We start from the raw sequence: 23081 nt of genomic DNA, 5'->3' as shown, positions 1-23081 counted from the left end.
TGACGTCAAGGGAGCCGCGACACAGAGAAACGCTGAGTCTGTTTCCTAGGAAACGGAGACGGAGGTAGCGAGGGCTTCCTCTGCTCTTACGTCATTACGCTGTGGTTCGAGCGTCCCTAGGAGGACTCGACCAATCCGAGGGCAGAAGAGGGAAATAGCTTGTTTGTACTGGCATTTCCACAGGCCTTACAGGACCGCGCGTTTTGCAGAGGAGACTAAGTCAACATTTTGGGAAAACCTCTTGGGGTCACACAGCACCGAAGTGGCTTCAGCCCCATTCTCGGCTGCAACCCCTAACCTGGATCTCTTCTTTCCAGACCAGCCCTTGCTCTTTCCTTTCCAGTACGAGGTAGTACTGAGGAACAGGCCATAGGCTCAGAGAGCTGCCTTGGTAAAAACAAGCAGAGAGCAGCCTGGCACAGGCAAGTCAGCCAAAGACATTACAGACCAGGAAGTACTTGCGCAGGCGCAGGAGCGCGAACGGGCGGGGCTCCAACAAGCTCCGCCTAGCGGTCACGTGCTTCCTCTCCCGCCGAAGCCTGAGCGGCGCTCGCGGGAAGCCACTGCTCCCGGGGGTTTTCTAGGGTGCCGCCGGGCTAATGTCCGGCTGGGAGTGGCTGGTCCTGCGTCCCTGGATTCGAGAGCTGATCCTGGGCTCAGAAACACTATCAAGTCCACGATTCGGGCAGCTACTCAAGGTGAGCAGGCCACTCAGATCCCAGAGAGCTGAGTGGGGGGTGAGGAAGTGAGTTGACACTAGCCACTACTGTTTTAGGTGCTCCAGGACTCGGAGACTCCGGGCCCATCTTCTGCCCCTGACACACCTGACTCCGGGGCCGTGTTGCTCGTGTCAGACGGAACCCACAGTGTCCGATGCCTGGTGACGCGCAATGCCATCGACACCTCAGGGTGGTAAGACACAGGTGCTACTTGTCTGTGGAAGGTGGGAGTGCAAGGTTGAACCCGAGGCGGGCGGGTGCTGGAGAGGTGGGAAGCTCATATCCCAGGAGTGTGGGGTTGGTGCCTGGGTGCCTGGGCAGTGAGGGCTGTGCTTGTCGCAGGGTGGAGAAGGAGTTCGGATTCCGTGGGATAGAGGGCCGGATCCTGCTGTTGCTGGCCTGCGGAGTCCGCATTGAGGTTCCTCAAGACCATACGGTGAGGGTGGTAATGCTCACTTGGGCGGGTTGGTTACCGTGCCTGGCTTCTTGTGACATCTCCTGAGACACTACACCCCAACTCCTCCAGCCTGCCGAGTTCTACCTCCAGGTGGACCGCTTTAACCTGCTGCCCGCGGAGCAGCCCCGGCTACAGGTGACTAGTTGGTAAGTGAGCCCTCCAAGAGAAGGGCATGTATCTCAGTGGTAGAGCACAGGCTTAGCATACCTGAGGGGTTCAATCCAAGTCTCCCCATATTCCTCCCCCCAAAACAAAACGGTATATGAAGTTTCCACGCTCTGCCTCTTCACTCTCCCTGGGCTAGGTCTTTGGGTGAAGAGACTCGGCTGTAAGTCATGCTGACTACCTACCACCCTCCTTTCTCCCAGCAACCAGGATTCGGAGGTGCAGAGAAAGCTCAATGAATGTCTTGAGTGAGTCTGGGATTGGGCTGCCAGGCTGGGTGTGGTATGGTCCAGGGTGGCAGAGCCGGGTAGACTGGCATCAGGGTTGTTCCTGAGAAGTGTTCCCATTGTCTCTCTAGGGACCACCTTTCAGAGTCTGCGTCTTCCAGTGCAGGTACTGGTAGGGTTTCCCGGTAACCCTCCCTCTCCCCCAGAAGCAGAGCTCTTTCTGCTGCCATCTTGTTCTCCTCAGTAAGTAATACCTTACCCATCCTTCTTGTTTCAACTCCAACCCTTTGGTCAAATCTCTGGCCCCAGGCCTAACCTTGTCTCAGCTTCTGGATGAGGTGAAGGAAGACCAGGATCACCGGGGGGCACTCGTGCGTCTTGCTGAGAGCTGCCTGACGCTAGTAGGCCCCTGCCCAGCCCCCCCCCTCACCCGCTGGACTGCCTGCTTCCAGCCCACGGTTAGTGTGGAGCTTTACTTGGGAGGTTTCGGGGTGAGGGTTAGACAGCTACCATACTGAGGGTTCACCACAGGAAGAAGCCGTGTTCACCGTCTCTAGCTCATTGCTGCACATCTCTGAGAAGGACGAGCAGATTCTGAGTTCTCTTGGCTCAAGTCAGAAGGCACAGGGTAAGGATAACTGGGAAGGCCAAAGTGGGGGGGTCATCTTTGGAGCCTAGGGCCTACCACAGCACTGATGATTCTCCCCAGAATTCCAGGGACCCATCTTATTTCTTCAGCCAGTTCCGTAGGTTCAGGCCATAAGCACACAGTACTGTCAGTCAGACACTGGATGGTGTAGGATGCTGTGAAATGTACTCAGCGGAAAGATCTGTGCTCACACTCAGTCTCCTCCCCCAGCATCCCCTGCTTCGCTCAAGCACACGCCACTGGAGGAAAGTGGTACCAGCGTTAGCCTTCTGTCGGCTGCGGCTGCATCAGCCCCTGGGCAGGACGACAGCTCCGGGCCTCCACCCGCCCGGAGCTCATCCTCTCTAAGACCTCAGGCTCCCAGTTCCACACCCCACAGGTCTACACCCAGCCCCCCACTCCTGACCTGTAGTCCCAGTCTCTTGCCCCCTAACCATGCCTCCAGTCCAGCCCAGGCCCATAGCCCGGTGATCAGGGAGCTCCAGTGGCCTAGCAAGAAACGGCAGCTTTTCCCAAGAACCAGAGCGAAGGAAGCCCACAAACCCTGCTCTGTCTGGGTGAGCACCGCAGCTGGAGAGGGCTAAAAGTAGGCTGGGATTGCACTAGGAGTCCTTATTGGACTCTGTCTACATCCCTTTCAGGAACCCCCAAAGAGGCATCCTGATGCTTCTGCTTTTCAGTATAAATATGAGACCCCCTCTGCCTCCCTCAGTGCGCAAGTCCAGGCTGCCAGGTGAGTGCTTGGGGCTGCCCCACTGTGCTGGTCACCAGTCTTAGATAACCCTGACCTAAGGCCACTGTTTCTTTCTAGACTCCCTCCTCAGCTTGTAGCTTGGGCCTTGAACTTGGTGATGGAGTCGGAGTCAGAGCCCGAGTTAACACAGGTTTGAGGAGTCTCCTGGACGCAGCAGAGGATGCGTACACACAGGTCTATGGACAAACAGTATTCCATACCCTGTTTCATTCAAGTTTTTTAATAAAATAATTTCATGCGGCAGGAAAGGACAGGATTAGGGATTGGGGCCGCCGCCTCTTTGGTCTGTGGCTGGGGAGGGAGGGCTCCGCTCAGGGCTGGAAGGTTCTGTTGGGTATGGAGAAAGAGGCTTGGTTCCGAGGCTAGAGCCTGTGAGGGGAGATAGAGAGTTTTAGGTTTGTGTTAAACAATATTCCATCTTCCCAATGGCTCTTGCCCACTCTTACCTAAGCTTGGGGATGGGGGTGTCTCGAGCTTTGGCCTGCGCTTGAGGACAGGGGAGCGCTGCAGCCGAAGGGGCCGTTCTAAAAAGGATACAGAGAAACTCATTGGCTGTCCCCAACCTTCTCCATCTTCAGTGCACTCACAAACATGCATAGCTGCTCCCACAGATTCTCCAGCCAGTGTCCTCCCACCCTCACAGAGGCCAGTGTCCAGGAGGTAGGAAGGGCTTGTGCTCTTGGACTGCGCTGAGCCTCTGGGCTTCCTTATTGCTCGAGCACTCCCGGCACCAGTGGTCCTGTCCAAGGACCAGAACCAAGACAGAAGTCCAGGAGCCCACCCTCCCCCATCTCCTGCACTCAAGCACAGACAGAGGTGTCCCCCTCACCCGCAGGGGTCTGGAGCTGGTCCTCATGCACAGACACTGCTCGCCGCCCTGCTGAGAGAGGCCTCGGCCTCAGCTGGCCATCTAGAGGAGGCCAAGATATCAGGGTATGATCCCGAAGGCTGCCCACACCCAGTGCTGGCCTCCCACTTTTAGTGTTCCCAGATGAGTCAGGTTCCCAGCAGACACTCCACCAGTCCCAGTCTAGGAGTGGGGCGCCCACCTACCTTCATTCCGAGGGCCCAAGCAGGGGTCCTCAGGGAGACTCAGGATGTCTGGGGAGGGGCTGGTTCTTCGGGGACTTGGACTGGGACATGGGGAGGGAGGCCCTGGACCATCCTGCTGGCCCCAGCCACGGCCTCTGAGCTCCGCATTCAGCTGCTGCCCCAGTGTCTTCCAGGTGGCATACTCAGGGCCCTGGCCTCCTGGCCCAGGTCTACATGAGGGATCTGGGTGAAGAAACAAGTGTCAGCTAACACCTGAGCCTGGTCCTGGAGATGGTTCTGATCCCTTGTCTCACAGCCCTGTGCCTCCCTCAACACACACAAGTGGCCCTCACTCACCAGCCGACACAGAGTGGGTTCGGGACTTGATCGAGATGGGAGGGGTCTCTGTGGAACTGTCCATAATGTCACCTGCAAGGTAGGACTAGAGGCTTAGGTGCCAGACCTTAATGTGAAGGGAGGAAAAACAGCCTGTCCCCTCCCCCAGGCCCCCTCCTCCCCCTAAATATATTTCTTTGTTCCAGGGCCCTACTTACCATCTGAGCCTGCCTTCTTGATCTCACCATCTTTGCTCTGTAGGAAACAAATCAGTGGCTTTGTTGCCCTGACTCTGGCCTTATCTCTGTTCATTTACATTCTTAAAACCTAGCTATAGAATGCATACCATTGGATGGCCAGAACATGGCAAACCTAGTCCCTTACCTTCCAGTCTGGGAGGCACACAAGGTGGCACACAAAAATATGCACGTTAGTCATAACAAGGAGATACTGTAATTTCTTTGGTTTTGTTGTTTTTGAGGTAGTCTCACTGTATAGCTCAAGCTAGTCTTCCTTGAGTCTTCCTGCCCCAGCTTCCTGAATGCTGAGATTACCACTACACCCAGCAAATAATGTGACCTCTCAGTTCTGACTCTTCCCATACTTTAATGTCTCTGAATTCAGGCCAGGTCTCATTGCATATGTGTTTTCCTAGAAAACTGTTAAGTGGATGGTACACAGGGGTGTGGTTCATAACCAAGACTATGTTTAGAATGACATTATCAGGGTGACCATGAAAGGAGCAGGGAAGGCTCACAAGGAACTGCAGGAACAGCAGAAAAAGAACCTGAATAACGGAGTACACATCCAGACCCAGGGTGTAAACCAAAGGAGAGCCCCAGGGAGGTCGCAATGGCCAGCTCCAGGGTCCCACAGATCATGCCACAGGATTAGTAATCTGGATAAAGAGGAGGTCCTGGAGGACGGTTTCCAGTATAGGTAACAAGGTCAGATTTCTGTTCAGAATCTTTAGAGAAAGTTCTCTACACCCTAGGAAGTACATATCTGGGCCAGATCAGAAGCGAGAAGGATCAATGACTATTTTTAGGGGAGAGAAAGTGACAATCGGGTCACATTTGTGCCATGTGTTTTCTCCCTTGGTCACATATGTCATCCACAGATTGCCACACGCCACCTACCTCCTCAGTTCACACACACCCCAACTCACTTGCTTCCTCTTGCTTTCGGCACCCCCACTGCCCCGGCTCACACCGATTCTCTGCAGCATCACTTGCACCCGCTGCTCAAAAGACGGAGCCAGTTCCGTTTCTCCCCGTTCCAGAGGACGCCTCTGAGGACAGAGATGTCTAAGTGGAGAGAGAGTCCACTGCTTTCTATTCCTGAAGAGCCCTCAGCTCCTGACTTCAGTCTTTACCTTGTCAGGTCTGGCGCCCACTGTCGCTTCCTCCTCCTCCTCAGCGGGCAGCAGTATCATAGAGTAGGCCTTGCTTTCTCGCGTGTACCGAGGCCGAGTTCTGCGAGCGGTATCAGGGCTGCTGGTTCCCCCCTCCGCCCCTCCAGACTCCTCACCACGGCCTGGGCGGACTGGTGGTCGAAGCAGGTCTCCAAGTGTGGTTTTTCTGGCACGAGCTGCTGCTCCAGGGCTGGTCTCTAGATCAGATCTTGGACCCCTTGTTGAACGAGGTTTCTTAAAGGCAAAGAGGGTACCCAGCTTCTTTCGAAGTGTACGGGGGACAGGAGTGGCACCACCCTCAGTGGCTGGATCCTCCTCTGGGGCCCAGCTGTAGGAACAACCATCAGTGAGTGAAGAAACTCAAGGATGTCCCACCCTCTTCCGCCCCCAGCAACTGACCCTCACTCACAGGCGATCCTGCTGGATCAGCCTTTTGGAGAAGAATTCCTCCACACCCTCGTCCACGCGAGCAGTGAGCCCGTTCCCTTCGTGAAGCAGGGCTGGGGACACCTGGGAGACACGGAGAGGTTAGGACTCAGGACTGAGAACTGGCTCTCTCCCCACCCCCACTTCTTCCCAGTGACCTGGCCCGAGTATATCCCAAAGCTAGGGTGCTGTCTGTACCGTGCTGGGGTTCTTTCCTCCCTGCTGCCACGGTACACCCGCCCAGTCCACACCCGTTCTTGTTACACAGAGGATGCTATACCTGAACCACCTGGCTTTCATTAAGCAAACACCTACATTCCAATATGCCACCCTTTCTACTCCTAACAGTCCCCCGCAGTACCCTAACCCTCCACCCCACCCCACTCGGCCTAACATCCCGGCTCAGTGGCGCCGCTGCTGCGTCAGACCCTCAGGGGGCCTCAGGCCGGCTCCTCCTCTCCTTCTGCCAGTGCCCACTGCCCCTGCCAGTACCCAGCCCACACACACACATCCACCCGCTGGTGCACAGCTGATGCAGGAGTGTCCCGCGGGCCCGGCTGCCCAGTATTTTTCAGTAAACCCAGGATAGGGAGGGCAAGGCGGACATCCGCTCTCACACGTCCACGCATGCAGCAGACCACTCCAAGGCGGGAGCCTACCATCTAGGCACTCCTCACAGGAAACCCGCACACCAGTGCCCCGTTATGGGCACGGCCTGAGATTGAGGATGGTCAGGGAGATGATAGGGCACAATCGGGTGGCCTTGGGCCTCCACAACCCATCTCCCTGTCTTCTATAGCAAGTGAGCAGCGAATGGACCACCCATGACCCTTAAACGGGGCGCGGGGGGAAGGGAAGCACTTTACCTGGGGGCCCCCCGGCGGCGGGCGGTGGTGGTGCTGGCGACGTGGCCGCGGCCGGGCCCGGGTCGGATGGCGTAGGGGTTGCCCGGCGGGTGGCAGGTCCATGCGAGGCAGCGGGCCGGCGGGTGGCCCCGGGGCAGCGGGGCTTGGAGAGCCGCGTGCGGACGGCCCAGCCTGCGGCTCCGCATCTTCCCCCGGAGCTGCCAGCTCGGGGTACCACTCTGCTTCCTCAGCAGCACCTGAGGCGAAAGCACCAGAAGAGCACAGAGCGTCGAACCCGGGGAGGTGGCGGAGGCGCTAGGGCGGGCGGCGGGGGACCCGCCCAGGGCGCGGGGAGGGGCCCGGCTACGCCGCCCGCCCCTCCCCCAGTCGCCGCTGTCCGTGGTGCTGAGCGCGGCCCCGAGTGCGCACGGCTCCGAGCTATCGCCAAGCATGCGCGTCCTGGGGTTAGGGAAAGGGGCAGGGGAGGCTGGGAAGAAGGTATTCTAGTCTTATTCCGTTCAGGTCTCACAGGGTTCTGAGAAGAGCTGACTGACTTTCTGGCCTGGCTCAGGGAGAGGTTAAGGTAAACCTGGGGCAGGGCTGAACAAGTGAGTAACTGCCCAGATTTAACAGAGCTTCAGTCCACTTGGGTAAACTCTCTTCTCTCCAGGGCCTGACTTACCATGAAGGGAGGGGACCAGGTGAAAACAATAGCTGGGCTCAAGCCATTTCCATGAAGAACCATTGTCCTGGTGGGATGGGTACAACCTCAGTCTAGTGTTGGAGTGGGACATCACCCAAAACTGCTACTCACCTTCCACATCCCAAATCAAGAAGGAAAGATCTGGAGTTCTAGGCATGGAATTCCTGAGACACTCACCTCTTTCTCCTCTTCCTTCTCCATGGGAAAGAAAAGATCTTCCAGTCCTTCAGGCTCAAGGGCGTTGAGTTCATCTCCACCCAGTGATGGGACAGTAGGGTCCACTGTGGCTGGCACCTGCTGAGCTAGACTCTCCATCTGCAGTACCAAACCACCCAAGGAGAGGCAGGGCTAAGATAACCCTAAAGTAGTTATGACCCCACAAGTCCTTATAGGGCCCCCTGTCAGGGTTAAACAGGTTACTGTGAAATACAGGCAAAGCTTCCCCTCACCAGTCGATCGCGGGCTGCATGAAGACTTTCAAGAGCCTGAGCCACAATGCTCTCTGCTAGGGTCCCTGTGATTGACAGGCGCATGTCCCTGAGGGCAGGAGAGGGTGAGGATCAGTGTACTAGCTCTGCCCAGCTTTGCCCATCCCAGAGCATGCTTACCTCAGCCTAGTAAAGGCATCTTGCAGCAGATGTTCTGGAAGCAGTTCTGGAAGGCTCCTGGAGACCACCAGAACTCCCTCTAGCTGTTCCTTCCAGCTAGGTCTCTGCAGTATCTGTGGGCAAAGGCTCCTTGTGGTATCCAGTGTGGTCTGAGTGAAGTCCTGGGCAAAGGTTATAAGATGGTAACAATATGGCTAGAGTCTAGGCCCCTTGGCTTAAATCACTGCTGACGGAGGGCATAGCACAGACAAGCCTATGAACCGAGGGTCAAGCCTGCAGAGGAGGTGAGGCTAGGGCAGGAATGGCACCTTACCTGGATGTCCTGGCGACAGATCTCGCCCACCTGACCCAAGAGACCCTCCAGCTTCTGCTGCAGCTGCCAGTGATGATTTGGAGAACTCCCAGCCTCATACAGAATGGGAAGGATCTGAGGGCCAAGGCACAAAGAGTTCCAAGATGACACTCGGTTAAGCGCAGAAAGGTCCTCACAGTGGGGGAGGGCGTGCTCACACTGAGAGAGAAGTTGGCGTTCTGGATGGCATCCTCAGCCTGGTGCACAGCAACCTCACCCTGGGGCCCAGCCCCACAGCCCAGCAGCTCCACGTGCTCCTGCACTGACTGGCAGAGTTCATTCACTTCCTGAGGGAAATCATGGGTTAGTCCCTCCCTTGTCTCTCACGAGTCTCCCCAATCTTGTCTGCCTCCCTTCCTGGGTTCTGACAGGGCAGGTGAAGCCCCGAAGACAAACTATGAAGCAAGGTGCCTGGGAAACCCTATCTGCTCAAGGTAGGCTCGCAGGGTCTTTCCCTTCCGGTTGTTTTAGGGACCACAAACCTCCTACAGGCCTAGAACAAGAATAAAGAAGCTTTGGTCACTGTTTAAAAATCTTCTCAACTATTCTCATCAAGGATAGGTAGGGGTGTGTGTGTGTGTGAGAGAGAGAGAGAGAGACAGACAGACAGAGAGAGAGAGAGACAGAGAGAGAGACTGAGGAAGCAAAAAATGGCTGATCTGAGCCGGGCGGTGGTGGCGCACGCCTTTAATCCCAGCATTTGGGAGGCAGAGGTAGGCAGATCTCTGTGAATTCGAGGCCAGCCTGGTCTACAGAGCTAGTTCCAGGACAGGTTCCAAAGCTTCAGAGAAACCCTGTCTCAAAAAATTAAAAAAAAAAAAAAGAGGGACCTTAGAAGGACATTTAGTTATATAGACACCAAAGAAACTGGAGCCTATGATAGAGAGTGGGGTCGTGGGTGAGAATAAGACCATTTGAGCGCCTGTGAGATGGCCCAGGAATAACTGTGCTTGCCACTGAGCCTGATGGCATGAGTCCATCCCTGGGACCCACGCTGCAGAAGGAGAGAACTGGTTCTTGCCTGTTATCCTTTGACTTCCACAAGTACCTGCAAGCATGGGCATGTGGGTGTATGCATGCACACACACAATAATATGCAATCAATAAATAAATGCAATAATTAAAAAAGGTGGGGCTAGAGAGATGGCTCAGTGGTTAAGAGCTCTGACTGCTCTTCCAGAGGACCTGGGTTCAATTCCCAGCACCCACATGGCAGCTCACAACTGTCTGAAGATCCAGTTGCAGGGGATCTGACACCTTCACACCAATGCACATAAAATAAAAAGTTAAATAAACCATAAAAATATTTTTTAAAAAATCATTTGACAGCATGTAGTGTATAAAGCCAGTGGGCGTCTGGGTCAAGGTAACCACACTTCAGAGCTTGGATGAGAATTGTGGCTTGGGAATGCTGAAGTAGGAACAACTCAGAAAGACAGGTTAGGGGGAAATTCATGCCAGAGATAGGATGGCTGGCGGTAGCCACACAGAGATGAGCGGAGAGGGGAGAGCCGCCCTTGGATGGGAAGTCAGACACGACTACAAGGGAGAGAGCTTATTTACATGCTTAAAATAAGGCAGCCAATAGAGAAACCCTGTCTCGAAAAACCAAAAAATAATAATAATAATAATAAGGCAGCCAAGCATCACACGGGGAGTTACTTCGGGAATGGCGACTGAGGAGGGAAAATTGTCGGGGCCATGGAGCTCAGGCCAGCTGACCCGAGAAAGTCACACTCTCAGACTCAGGAGCCCAGGCACTCGAGATTCGGGGAAGGAACCGACCTGCTCGGAGTGGTCCGAAATCAGACCCACAGGCTGAAGGCAGGGCTTGAGATCAGAAACAGGGTCTGCCCGGCTGTTCCTCAAGAGACAGGCTTGGATCTGCAGTCAAGGGAGAGCGAGAAGAGTCAGGGGGTGGAGTAACGGGGAGTAACGAGTAACCGGGAGAAGAACTGGAGGGGACCCCCACCTGATGGACTGCTCGAGCTGTTAGTTCTGGGCGGCTGCGCTGGGCCTGCGCTATGTCATTCAGTGGCAGAGGCATGGACTTCAGGCTGTGGTTCTCCTCCAGGGCTTGGGCCACATCCAGCAGGCCCAGAGCAGATGTGTTGTTTCGGTCCCAGATCACAGACCTGGGCCCCACCATGCTTCAGCTGGGTCAGGGTCCCACCCAACCCCTTGCCCTTATCCATTCATCTACCTCATCAGCCTGTACCCCTTAGCCCCCCACACCCCTTTAATATATCCCCCTTTCTTCTCTTGTTGGTTCCAGCCCTCATAATGACCATGCCTACCGTAGCCTGGTGTTGACTCGTAGCGCCTTGGCTAGCATCTTGGCGCCAGCATCCCCAACGGCATTGCCACTAATATCCAGTGCTGTCAGTTTCGGATTGGTGCTCAAGGCCCGAAGCAGGACGCTGGCACCCTGCTTCAGCCGGGACTCAGCCACTGACAGAGACTGCAAAGGCTGGGGTTAGAAGAAAAGCATTCATGGATGGTTAGAATCAGATTCAGCAAAGAGGCTTTGAAGAAAGAAGCAAAAGGGAGAAGCTTTACAAGAGGCTAATTGCTTGAGGAGCCTCTGGGGATCTGTGCACTCACACAGTCGTCGTCCTGCATGAGCTGGACAAGCCGGTGCAGAACATCATCCAGGGTATCCCTGTAGCCAGACACTGTCAGGTTAGAGGACTGCCTGAGTGGTGGAGTCCTATCTGAGAGGCATAGGCATGGGCTTGGGGCTCACTTGCACCGAACGTTGAAGTTTCTTCCGAGAGCCACGTGTTTCAGAGACCGGCTCCTCCCGATGGCAAGTACCAGCGTCACCATGTCGGAGCCAAAGCCTGGGAGTAAGTAGGGTGAGGCACAAGTCGATGCCGCCAGGGCAGGGTCCCCACCCTGGGAATGGGGTGAATAACGGGAGTGTGGATGGGTTCCCTGGTGGCCTCACCATTGTCTGACAGATCCAGGGAGCTCAAGGCACCTGCGTCACAGACTAAGTCTTGTATCACCTGGGCACCCGCAGAGCGCAGCTGGAGGCGGAGATAGGCCACACTCAGGATATTTATGCCTGAGTGGGGAAGCTCCCGCTCCCAATGTGTGGTCCTGCTCCTGGCTCACAACTTGGACCAGGTGCCTACCTCACAAGCGCTGAGGTCCAGGTGCAGGTCATGGATCTGCGTATTGAGCGCAAGACCATCTAGAAGGGCCCTGTGGGAGAAGATGTCAATGTCGCACAGGTGACAAGATCTGGGAAAGTGGGGCTCAGGGTGCAGACGAAAAGCCTGAGCCAGACAGGTTGCGGTTACGGAAGATTGTGGGTGGGAAAGGGGATAGCGAAGATCTGCTTAAGGTCGTGAGTGAAGGCATGGGGGCGTGGCCACAGGTGGCACGCACAGACCTCAGCGCTTCAGGCGGCAGCTTGCAGCCGGCCAGGCCCAGGTGCTGCAGCGTCCTGGCACAGCTGAGGAAGCGCTCCAGCGCGGCGGGCGCTGCTCGGGACTTCCTGCGTTGGGGGTCGGGGGGAAGGAAAAATGGGATTCAGGCCCCTGGAGCTGATTTCCCGAACCCTCTGCCTCCCGGGTCTGCGTGGTGCCCCTTACGCGCGCGAGAAGATATTCCTAGATGCTTCAAGGTGGGTGAGACTGGAGCAGCAACCACCGGATAAGGCGGCAAAGAGCTAGGAGGGAAGACAGGGTAGGTGATAATCTTCCATTAGACCTGGTCTTCTCTACCATGCCCTGCTCTCCCGCTCCCGAGCCCCACCAAATACCCCCATGACCACACTCTCACCGTCCCTAGAGCGGTGTCAGTGCCTGCCAGATTCAGAAACACTAGAACGTTAGGACGGCTCAGGAAAGTGTACAGGCCCTGTGGAGGACGTGAAAGAGGGAGTCAGGGATCGCCTAAGGATTCCCAGTATCCCAATTTCTGACTTTAAAAACTGCCACTCACCCCACTGTCCTGGGAGGCTCCCAGTGCCCCAGGGTTCCCAGAAAGATCCAGGTGGGTCAGGGTAGAGTCAAATGCGGCATTGGCTGCTAGTGCCCTGCCTAGAGCCCTCATTCCTGGCGAGGGAGGAAGGAGCGGCTCAGAATCAGACAAACGCGGCTCATCTGACCCCCTCCCAACCCTCATCAGTCCCACCCACCTCGAGGTGTCAGCCCTGTCTGGGCTAGGCTGAGTCTCCTCAGGGCTCCTGGACAGTGCTCTAGGTGTCTGCCGAGTGCAGCCATACCTGTGCAGAGTGCAGCTATGTAAGCCCCTCCTCTCCCAGCTGTGTGCCTTGGCTCTCCCCGGTTCTGCCATACCTCTGTCATCCAGCAAGTTCCCAGACAGGCTGAGCTCCCGAAGTCCAGAATTCGAATGGCCTGCCAGAGCCTGGGCCAGTCGCCGAACAAAGTCTCTGGGGATGGAGACCCTGGTGTAAGACTGACTGTGGATCATGCCACAGACCTCTGGTTCCCGACCCCAAGCCCCGCCCAGGTCTCTCACCCTCTTAGGCCACAGGTCTCCAGAACCAGCTCCTCCAAATGCCAAGACTGGCTCATCATGTGTAGAATCTGTTCTGAGACCTCCAGGCTCTGAGACCAGAGGGTCATAGCTCATTAGGACTGAACTTTGACCCTTCCACCCTTGGCTTCCCCTGTCATGTACCCTCACCAGCTTCATGTCCACGCAGGAGAGGCGCCGGAACCACAGGTTGTAAGATAAGGCTGCTACACTCAAGGCCAGGTCTCTGGTGTGAGGAAGAGGAGGTGCGGAGTTCAGGGCCTTCGAGATACTAGGCTCAGCTAGCATCCCCCTCTTCCCTCCAGAGGCTGAAGTCTAGGAATATGGGTCCTGGAGTCCTTTCCTCCCAATCCTGGCAGGCCTCATACCTGCTGCCAAGATGAGCAAAGTCTCCAAGGCAGAAATGGCGGCAGCCTTGACGATGGTAGATAGTGTCCACATCCTGAATGTGAGGAAAAGTACCCACAGCTGGCTTGGGACCAAAAAGGGTGGAGGGGTTCACCACACATGGGAGACCTCTCCGGAGCTCCCAGAAAGGGCCCGGCTCTCACCCACTGAATCTCCTCTCGGAAAGGGAAGCCATTGTAGTCACACAGGGCTTCATACGTCTCCAAGAAGCCACCTAAGGAGGTGTGAGGGGTACATTGGAGGGAAAGAGAGACAACGAGTCAGAGACAGGGGAAGATCAGCCCCAGACTTGATGGGGGCAGTGACAAAGGTGGCCCTATTCTCTTCAGGGAGCCTCCAATACCAAGGGTCTAGGGTTGCACGGAGGCAAACTGGAAGGTTTTATGGGGCTCTCATTTGGTCCTCACCACACGGGCTGCTGGGTGCTGTGGACTCTAAGGGCCGGCTTCTCTCCAACCGAGCCAGCAGGGATGAGGGTGTGGGCTTCCGGAATAGCTTCCTAGGGAGGGGATAAAAGAAGAGCAAGGGGCATCTTTCTAGCCTTTGAGGTTGGAAGGCAGTTCACTAAGGCCCTCCAGCCCCTTGGATTTTCCAGGCCTCACCCAAGGGTTGAGCGAGGGAAGACCTTTTTAATGGCGGCAACCACGTGCTGGGCCAGCTGTTCTAGGGCAGCCACACCAGGAAACTCCAGGACCAGTTTAGGCAGGGACTCCAGCTCAAAGGTGACCTGGGGGAGGTGAGACTGTTGGGCTTTCTGGATCCATGTGTTTGGGTAAACGATGGAGTAGGTGTAGCTCTCTCACCTGAGGGGGCGTTTCCTGCAGCGTCATGGCCTGGACCTCCAGGTAGCTGAATGTGCAATCCACCTGGAAAGCACATGCATTATCTGCAGCTAACTGAGGTCAATCTCTGGACCCTAGGTTTTGTTTTGTGCGCCGCTTGTGTGCCCAGTGCCTGAAGACTCTAGAAGAGTGCAGTGGGCCCTCCGACTAGAGTCCCAGCTAGCTGTGAGACACCTTGTGGTGCCGGGATTTGAATCCACGTCTTCTTTCTCCGGTCCACGGTTTTGTGGAGTCTAGTCCAGACCTAGACCTGCCCAGACTCCCCTCCTATCAGCCCAGTGCTGTTGGAAAGCAAAAGCCAGCACAGGCAAACAGGGCAACTCTGCAAAGCAGTTCCTCGCTGCCGGGGATAGGAGTGGTGGCCAGGCCTGGGACTCACCCTCAGTGGGAGGCAGCTATGCAGCAGATAAGCCCTCCATCGAAGCAGTGCCTGGGGGGAGACAAAATACTGATATTCTAGGGAAATCAAGTTTCTTTGGGCCGGGCCTGGCCACCGTTCTGAACTCCAAACCTGGCCACCATACCAGGATATGACTCTGCTCAGCCCCCTCCTGGGGAAGCCAGGTTTTCAACAGCAGCTCCACCTCCTTGGGCCACAGGAACCTGGTGATCTCACCTGTGGAAAGACAATCTACTGGATGACTTTGTTCTCCTATCAGGGCCACTCTGTGCCCAAGGGCTGTGCTAGGCTGGGTGCCCGGCTATTCATCTATGGATCAGCAAGGAGGCAGTGGAGTGGATCTTTAGACGCTGGCCCACCAGAACAGAACCTCTGGTCAAGTTCCCTGAGGCGCTGAGCGGAGGTCTGGTTTGGGGTCAGGCCACCTGTTCGCCGCCAGGTGGGCTCCCAGGAAGGGGCAGGCAGGGCTTACCTCGCAGTTCACAGGATATGTCGTCTGGGGTCTGAGCCATAGGGCCGGGGCGGCCCAATGAGCTCTGGCGGGAAAAAGCAACCAGCGGGAGCGTACACAGGAAGCCTGGGGCCCCGGGCAGCACAGCAGCCACCTGCTCCTCCTGCAGCGGAAGGTACGCGCCGCTTCCTGCCAAGCCGCCCCCGACCCGGCCCCTCCCAGCCCGGGCTTCGCTGGCTGGGCTCGCCTCGGTTGGAGGTTATAGGAGGGAGGTCGAATCCTGGCTGCTGCTGTCGCTCAGGCACTTTTCCGTTCGGGTACTCGTGGGTGTGGTGAATGGTGAAGGTCTTGCCTGTTTCTTGCGACCCCTGTGCCCTACTTTCACCCCGCCCCGTAGTCCTTGATCCGAACACCAGGGGGCACCACCCTCCAAGGGATTCCATAGGCCCAACTTGGTCTGTCCCAAGGCAGAGGTTGGGTAGAAGCAGTGGGCACTCAAAACAAGCCAGAAAAAGGCTGTCTCTTCAGCAAGATGCAACCAATTACCCAACCCCCAAAGTTCTGCCCTGCTTAGACACAAATTCAAAAACCTGGCACCTATTTGTAATCCTAGCACTGTGAAAACTCAAGCAGGAGGAAAACAGCCTGGGCTGCATTTCAGGATGCCTGGGCTTTATAAAGACAAAAACGCCAGACGCCTTTGTGTTTCTCTGTAGCTTTGGAGCCTGTCCTGGCACTTGCTCTGTAGACCAGGCTGGCCTCGAACTCACAGAGATCTGATGGAGGAGGGTCATTTGTCTATCTGTTGCTTTCATTGGTTAATTAACAAAGAAAACTGCTTGGCCTGATAGGGCAGAATTTAGATAGGCGGAGTAGACCGAACAGAATGCTGGGAAGAAGGGAAGTGGGGCAGACGCTATAGCTCTCCTCTCCAAGATGGACGCAGGTGAAGATCCTTCCTGGTAAGCCAGCACCTCGTGGTGCTACACAGATTATTAGAAATGGGTTAATCAAGATGTGAGAATTAGCCAGTAAGAGGCTAGAGCTAATGGGCCAAGCAGTGTTTAAAAGAATACAGTTTCCGTGTAATTATTTTGGGTTAAGCTAGCCGGTGGCCAGAAGCTGGGAGGCGGGAAGTGGAGATTGGCCTGCCTCTGCCTCCTGAGTGCTGGGATTAAAGGTGTGAGCCACCACCACCACCACCCGGTTTGGTGCCTGCTTTTAATCGTAGCACACTCTTGAGTTTGGTCAGAGCCTTATCTACAACCACACCTGTATACAGACCCTTGTCTCAAAACAAAAACAAAAAACCCCACAAAAGTCGGGCAATGGTCACGCACGCTTTTAATTACAGCACAGGTGGTGGGGGCCAGGTGGATCTCTGAGTCGAGGCCAGCTAGGTCTACACAGTGAAACTGTCTAGAACAAAACAAACAAAAAAGCCAAAACAACAAACAAAAGCCATATCTTTTTGTAGCAGTCTCTGTTCTTTAAAGATTTGTGCTTATTATTTGTTACTTTTTTTTTTCCAAAGCAAGTTTGTTTTTTTTTTCCAGAGTGGGATTAAAGACTTGCGCCTCCATTCCCTGGCAACCTAGGGCTCTTAGGGGACAGACAGCTCTAGTTAATTATGGCCTGAACTTCAGGGAATGCTGGAGTGATGTATGAGCAAATACCAGGTACCTGTATGTCTTCATGCCTGCCTTTAGATTTAGGGAGAATTCACGTGAAAAGGAAGGTAGACACAGTCATGAGTATGCTAGCCAAAAGCATACTGTCTTACCAAAGCCAAGGGCCTAGATTCCAGGGTTCACAGATTTAAAACCATGTCCAGACACTTCCATTAAATCCCACTTCTAACTGCCCTCTCCATGGGTCAGCCAGAGAGAAATGGAATGTCCTAGAAAGTAGGAGACTGACTGTGTTGGGTAGCTCTCAGCTTCTTTCCCAGACTTGGGGGTGAGATTGGGCACATTTTCTAGACAAGATCTTCTTGACCTAGTACCAGCCATTCTAAATCATCAGGACTTTCTGGGCAACAGAGACCCTGTCTCTTCAAAACAAAATGGCTAAGTGCCAGGAGCATTTGCTTTGCCTGTGAAACCCGAGTTCAATTCCTTGCACTTTGATGAGAAAAAGCCTCTTCACACGTTTGTCGATTTCCACAAAAACACAGGACAAGATGGGAAGTAGAGATGGAGGAACTTGGGGGACGACACTGTCATTTAAGGTGGAGGTACATGGTATGACTGCTCAAGGCAGACGGAGGGCTTGGCTGGAGCAGATGCAGACAGAACCAAGACGTTCTGATACCTCTCAGCCTAAGGCTTGTAAGGCCATCTGGAATTCACAAATGGCTTTTAGGGTGACAAAAATCTAGTCTCATGCACATTATGGCCAAGAAAGGCATTTACTTGAAAGGCAAAGTGAATGGATTTTGACACTTAGCCTCACTAGTTTTTCGGAAGCTACCGACACCTAAGATATTCTTACTTGATTTTTGAATTTGCTTGTCTGCACAGAGGTCAGAGGGCATCAGATGACCTAGAATGATAGGTAGTTGTGCCCTGCCTGCAGTGGGTGCTGGAGCCAAATTCTGGTCCTCTACAGGAGCAGGAAGCATGAAGGCACTGAACTGTTTCTCCAGCTCCCTTTCTGTTGGCACAGGGTCTTGTTATCCCTGGCTGCCAGATACTATGTAGTCTATGTTGGCCTTAAATTTGTGGCAATCCCGCTTCACTTCCTGAGTGCTAGAATTACATGTGTGGGCCAGTGAGTCAGCTTTGAACTCCTGCCTCCTCCTCCCAAGAGCTGGTATTTCACTGGGGTGTCAGCACAACCTGGCTTCAGTGTGTATTCCAGATGTGCATTCAGTGAACACTTCCACTTGCCAAATCTACCATGGCAACTCTGGGGCTTCGAAAACAGAAAACCTAGTCCCACTGGGATCTTTCCCAGTGGCTGTCAAAGAGCTACAGTAGTGCCCAGGCAGAAGCACCCGCAGGGCCAAGGCCAGACACAACACTTACAGGGTTAGTACTGGGAAAACAGGATCTGCAGAGGCAACTGAGTCGGTCTAGCTACACAGCTGTTAGTGGTCAGTACAATATTAGCAAAACAAACTTGAGACCAAGAACACTCGGGCAGATTCTACAGGTGTTGCCGAAGCTCAACAGGAACAAATAGACCGTCTGCTGAGGAATACTGGGTGAGGGCAGTAGTGCATTTGGCTCACTCACAACAGGCATTTTTTTTAAAAATGTGAGTACAGTGCTCTGTCTGCATGTTTGCCTGCAGGCCAAAACAGGGCACAAGATCATGTCATTATCAATGGTTGTGAGTCACTATGTGGTTGCTGGGAACTAACTCAGGACCCCTGCAAGTGCTCTTAACTGCTGAGCCGTCTCTCCAGCCCCTACCACAGGTAGTTTAACCAGAAGAGAATCTGACTAAACCAATGCGGGTTCACACAGATGCACACTGAATAGGACAGCTGTGGAAAGGGCTAAAGCCAGGTCAGGGATGCAAAGAATAGATTACGGACTATAGATTACTGTAGGTTCAGGGATTTGCCTAAGTTTTCTCAGAGAATAGGAGTGATGACCAGCTTCTGATGTTGTGGAGTTTAGTGGACTCCATGTCAGATGTAGCATGAGCTTTGCAAAACCGTTGTCTTTAGCACCATCAGAACCTCTCTTCCTGTCTGACCCTTCCCATTGAGTCAGTCAAGACTGATTTACTCTGAAATTTTCAGGTAATTTGAGTATACATAAATGGGGGGGGGGGTTGTTACTGATGATGTAGGTCATCAGAACAGGCTGTTATGTAAAAGGGACTTCTATTACAAATAATTCTGACAGTCCGTGGACACTAATATTCATTTGGGTGAGATGCCTGCCTAGTCTGGAATTTTCCAGACTCAAAAAAAACTCATTATGTTTTCCTCAGTAAGGCAACACGAGGCGAGGTACAAGCTGCATGAAAAGCCCTTTGCCTTTTTTCTCACTGAAAAACATCTAAAAACCAGTATTGGATTTTTGGTGAAATAACACAGAGAAATTCAGTAAGGAGTATTTTTGGTGAAACCACACCCACACACATCCACGGTGGCTGAAGTTCAAGTGTGTTTCCACTACAATGTAGGTCTCTGAATCCCCTTGTGGAGCTAAGTAAGAATGACTGCTGGAGCCTGCCCTCGGACTGTCTTACCTTGCTAGTGTTCTTTGTCACGGGTTGAGCCCAGCTTCTCTCTTTGTCTGGCTAGAAACTAGAGCTGACCCTAAACCTTCCTGAAGCAGATCTCAAGGACACAGCCTCCCACCAACACTAGCTGTGCAAGGGACAGGCATTTCTCAGGTGTATCATGGAAGCAGGAGGCTGTGCAGCCATGAACTTCTCTACTCCCACTTGTAGGGCATTACAGCTTGAAGCAGGTTGCATTCTGCATGCTGTCATTTGTCAGGACCATCTACCTCCAGACCGTCGCAGAGAGAAAGCTGTGCACAGGCCCCTGAGGGACCCCAGCAAACAGGAATAATGCAAGGAGTCTGCAGAGTGGGTGCCTGTTAATCCGTTATGATTTATTAGCTGTACAGCAGTAGATCCTCCTCCCCAGCTTTCAACCCCATTACATATTTTATTACAGGTCCTCATGTTGGCGTCCTAAAATAATGAAAAATATCACACAGTACAGCTAAGTACAAAAATGCATCAACCTAGAGTCTGATAGCTAACTGGTGGCTCTCTTAAAGCAATACACAGAAGAAAAAAGGGTTTGAAATCAGTCAGACTGAGGCTCTTTAAAAAAACACATGTCAACATGTGACAATTCATGTGCAAGAATCACTTTTGAAGTTGGTTTGCTTCACATTATTATTTTTTTTTTAGATCCAAAGTTTAAATTACTGACCAAGTGAAATTTTCTGGCTCAGCTTGCCAAGGCTGCTGTGGCCCATTCATAATCAACTATTCTGGCTTTAACAGAGATTTAAAAAATATAACATTCAGCTACAAACAGAGCAAAGAAAATGTTGACGGGAAATCATAATGAGAGTTATCTGTTCAAGGTTCGAATGCTGGCTCCATGAGCTGGAAACTAACTTTCCACATGGTGTCACCACTCGCAGGCAGCAGGTCCAGAGCCCTTCTGCTTCATGATTGGGATCCGATTCAACATTTACACACCACTGAGTCCGTGGTACCTTAATTTGCAAGTAATTAAAATGCTGGGTTTTCTTACACTGCACTTCTTCTCAACCTCTTAATTAATGGAAAAGATTAAAATGTAAAAAAGGTTATTTACAAGCTTGACCATACCAGAAACTTTGCCAAGAAAGCGGCAAAGTACTCAGGACAGAAACTGATCGTAGCATGCCATCCTATTGGTGTGCAGCTGACTCCGAGCAAAGGGAGTCAGGGAAAAGCAAAAGCAAAAACCAGGTTAAAAGTCTAAGTCTTTCCCAAGTCTGCATTTACAATTAAAAACTCTCTTGGGAAGACCATAGAACTCTGGGAAACCCGTGGCCATTTGGTGTTGTTTACTAAATCAAGAGAGAGGGCTCAATGTCTGTTTCCATCTAAGAAAACTAGTTAGGTATCAACACTGTCCTCAGCACTTCACAGTAAACCCTCAGAGACTTAGAACATTCCATGATTTGCTAACATCAAACAACAAGTTCTAGTAAATCACATTTTTCTAACATCATCCTTGAAGCTTTCGTTCTCAATATGTTTGGTAAAATGGTGTAAAATTATGCCGTTCCCAAAGCCAAAAGAAAGAAAAAAGAGAGAAAATTAAGATGCGGGCCGTTTAAACACAGCCCCAATAGTCCTGGTGACGGGCAAGGCCCTGTCATCACCGGTCCATCATGCTGAGGATCATCTCAGGCGTGAGGTCTCCATTGGGGGCATCTGTGGTGGCTGCCTGAGCCTCCTCTTCACCTTCCGCAGGCTCAGCATCTGGCTCTTTTTTGACTTCAACTATAATGTTCTCAATTGCACCTGTATTCTGGTCTTCAACCTGAATGATGGCTGTTGCTGGCAAAGAGCAGGAAGAAAACAAAAGGTACATTAAAGCCCCCAGAGAGCACAGGGACTCTTTCATAAGCTGACAAGTGAGTGGGATGGCAGCATCATAGAAAGCCTTAGCGATGAAGGGAAAAAAAAAAAAAAAAGGCAAGACAAGCTCCTGCTAATATTAAGTGGTAATACATAAAAGCTCAATAGGCTAGAAATTGTCAATACCAAATGCTGGACATTCATCTTCGTAGGCCTCCAAATCGCATATGTTGTGAATTTAGGATTTACAGTAATGTGAGGCCCCACACAGCACATGACTACAACAGTCAGAGTGTATGATGGAGCAGACAGTTCTGATTCTGTAGTGCTCCAATCGAGTGTTGTGTAGGTGAAATGAAGGGCCTGGTTGTAGATCCAAAGTTAACTCTTTCCTGTGATGGCCATCTGAACATGGGGTTCAGGGAGTTCTAACAGATTAAACTTTGAATTTCAAGAGGAAAAGGCTGTTCTGAGGAGATCTAGAGACTGCTGCCACCTGTGCAGTGTACCTGAAAGGGAACACACTTCTGGGCCAGCCCTCTTTTCTCTTTCCCTTCCCTTTCCCTTCCTCCCCATGTAGCCCAGGCCAGCCCTATTCCCCCAAGGGTTGGAACTGTGGGTGGTAATAGTACTCAGCTTTACGGGCTAGAACCTCTCTAGACGGGACACTCTCGGTGCATTCCTTTAGTTTATCCCTCATTCTATCCATAACCACATCAACTCTGTAGGTGATGGGGACTGGTTCTTTTATAAACTCTCCCACGTTAACAATGTACTGCCTTTAGGGCACCAGCACCCTTACAAACTCTCCCACGTTAACAATGTACTACCTTTAGGACACCAGCACCCTTACAAACTCTCCCACGTTAACAATGTACTGCCTTTAGGACACCAGCACCCTTCTACTCTGGATGTTTTTGCCTGGAATGTAACAAGCTTTTATAGAAAACTTCCTTTAAAACAAAACAAAACAAACAAAAACAAGTTTCCTGAGACTGTTGGCCAATGTGACCTTAACTTTTTTTCATGGATCAGTGCCCATCTCTACAAGAACAGACCCATCTGGCCTCCTCAAACGAGGGAGAAGATGCCTACTGAGACAAGGCAGGCAACTTACGCTGGTTCTGTTTGGGCTGGTTGGTTCTTCCAGGAGGTCGCCCTCTCCTCTTCTTGGCAGGTGGTGGGGCTGGGGCCACAGGCTGAGGCTGAGGCTGAGGCTCTGGCTCAGGTTCAATCTCTACAGCAGGCTCCTCCTCCTCCTCATTGTCATCCAGATCTGGCTCAGCATTTTCTTCTCAAGAAATCAAAGCACAGGTGGTGGGTCAAGCAGAGGTGTGAAACAGAGACAGCAAACAAATTTCCTAAAAACACTGCTCTACATTTCCTTTACTAAGAAAAGGTCTTAGGATGGGCGTTGGTGGTCCACACATTTAAGCCCAGCACTATGGAGGCAGAGGCAGGCAAATCTCTGTAAGTTCGAGACTACCCTGGTCTACAGAGTGAGTTCCATGACAGCCAGAGCTACACACAAAAACTCTGCCTCAAAAAACACCAAGACAGAACAGAACAAAACAAAAGCTTTTTGGGGGCTTTGAGAAATTTTGGAAAATTATTATTTTTTAAGATTTATTTATTATGTATAGAGTGTTCTGCCTGCATATATCACTACAGACCAGAAGAGGGCGCCAGATCTCATTATAGATGGTGTGGGCCACCATGTGGTT

At 52.7% G+C, this 23081-nt stretch overlaps 3 protein-coding genes across 7 annotated transcripts in view; 1 reads left to right on the top strand and 2 right to left on the bottom strand.

Moving 5' to 3' along the window:
* The first annotated feature begins 134 nt into the window (after positions 1–134).
* Positions 135–3244, top strand: Acd (ACD shelterin complex subunit and telomerase recruitment factor). 3 transcript variants are annotated; one of them, XM_057753696.1, is made up of 11 exons: positions 135–698; positions 776–923; positions 1062–1155; positions 1246–1322; positions 1545–1589; positions 1700–1734; positions 1878–2026; positions 2100–2196; positions 2428–2774; positions 2859–2950; positions 3029–3244. In XM_057753696.1, the coding sequence occupies exons 2-11, from the start codon at positions 874–876 to the stop codon at positions 3105–3107; spliced, it is 1065 nt and encodes a 354-aa protein (XP_057609679.1). In that variant the 5' UTR covers positions 135–698; positions 776–873; the 3' UTR covers positions 3108–3244. The 3 variants fall into 3 exon arrangements, with proteins under 3 accessions (XP_057609679.1, XP_057609678.1, XP_057609677.1); XM_057753695.1 differs by having other exon boundaries at positions 776–943; XM_057753694.1 differs by having other exon boundaries at positions 136–698; positions 776–912; positions 3029–3242.
* On the bottom strand, positions 3117–15376 carry Carmil2 (capping protein regulator and myosin 1 linker 2). Of its 2 annotated transcripts, XM_057753700.1 has the most exons (39): positions 15322–15376; positions 14974–15065; positions 14829–14879; positions 14411–14473; positions 14210–14334; positions 14015–14106; positions 13751–13821; positions 13568–13641; positions 13350–13425; positions 13182–13270; positions 12998–13092; positions 12838–12924; positions 12642–12754; positions 12480–12557; positions 12290–12366; positions 12088–12192; positions 11828–11897; positions 11638–11719; positions 11434–11530; positions 11292–11349; positions 10985–11157; positions 10660–10822; positions 10473–10571; positions 8846–8974; positions 8649–8762; positions 8336–8496; positions 8177–8264; positions 7899–8042; positions 7707–7773; positions 7046–7281; positions 6163–6263; positions 5715–6081; positions 5508–5630; positions 4558–4594; positions 4361–4432; positions 4025–4246; positions 3801–3881; positions 3418–3495; positions 3119–3340 (listed from the first exon to the last, which is right to left on the bottom strand). In XM_057753700.1, the coding sequence occupies exons 1-39, from the start codon at positions 15359–15361 to the stop codon at positions 3228–3230; spliced, it is 4203 nt and encodes a 1400-aa protein (XP_057609683.1). In that variant the 5' UTR covers positions 15362–15376; the 3' UTR covers positions 3119–3227. The 2 variants fall into 2 exon arrangements, with proteins under 2 accessions (XP_057609684.1, XP_057609683.1); XM_057753701.1 differs by lacking the exon at positions 3801–3881 and having other exon boundaries at positions 3117–3340; positions 15322–15366.
* A 4472-nt stretch (positions 15377–19848) lies between these two features.
* Positions 19849–23081, bottom strand: part of Ctcf (CCCTC-binding factor) — a 50763-nt gene continuing 47530 nt past the window's right edge. The window contains exons 11-12 of one of the 2 annotated variants that reach the window (XM_057753317.1): positions 22475–22651; positions 19849–21336 (exon numbers count right to left, since the gene is read on the bottom strand). In XM_057753317.1, coding sequence (XP_057609300.1) covers positions 21155–21336; positions 22475–22651 — 359 coding nt within the window. In that variant the 3' untranslated portion in view covers positions 19849–21154. The remainder of the gene's footprint in view (positions 21337–22474; positions 22652–23081) is intronic. The other variant, XM_057753318.1, reaches the window with a different exon arrangement.

This window comes from Chionomys nivalis, chromosome 21 (genome assembly GCF_950005125.1).
Source record: "Chionomys nivalis chromosome 21, mChiNiv1.1, whole genome shotgun sequence".
In the NCBI taxonomy this organism is placed as follows: domain Eukaryota; kingdom Metazoa; phylum Chordata; class Mammalia; order Rodentia; family Cricetidae; genus Chionomys; species Chionomys nivalis.
Note: the sequence above shows the minus strand (reverse complement) of the source record. Positions and strands in the feature narration are given on the sequence as shown.

Coding starts and splice junctions, on each gene's coding strand:
- Acd (XM_057753694.1), top strand. CDS start 600: ATGTCCGGCTGGGAGTGGCTGGTCCTGCGTCCCTGGATTCGAGAGCTG. Junction 1,156..1,245: donor AGGTTCCTCAAGACCATACG/GTGAGGGTGGTA, acceptor CAACTCCTCCAG/CCTGCCGAGTTCTACCTCCA. Junction 2,197..2,427: donor CTCAAGTCAGAAGGCACAGG/GTAAGGATAACT, acceptor CTCCTCCCCCAG/CATCCCCTGCTTCGCTCAAG.
- Carmil2 (XM_057753700.1), bottom strand. CDS start 15,361: ATGGCTCAGACCCCAGACGACATATCCTGTGAACTGCGAG. Junction 13,642..13,750: donor TCCGAGAGGAGATTCAGTGG/GTGAGAGCCGGG, acceptor CCTCACATTCAG/GATGTGGACACTATCTACCA. Junction 3,882..4,024: donor CTTGGGCCCTCGGAATGAAG/GTAGGTGGGCGC, acceptor GGCCTCCTCTAG/ATGGCCAGCTGAGGCCGAGG.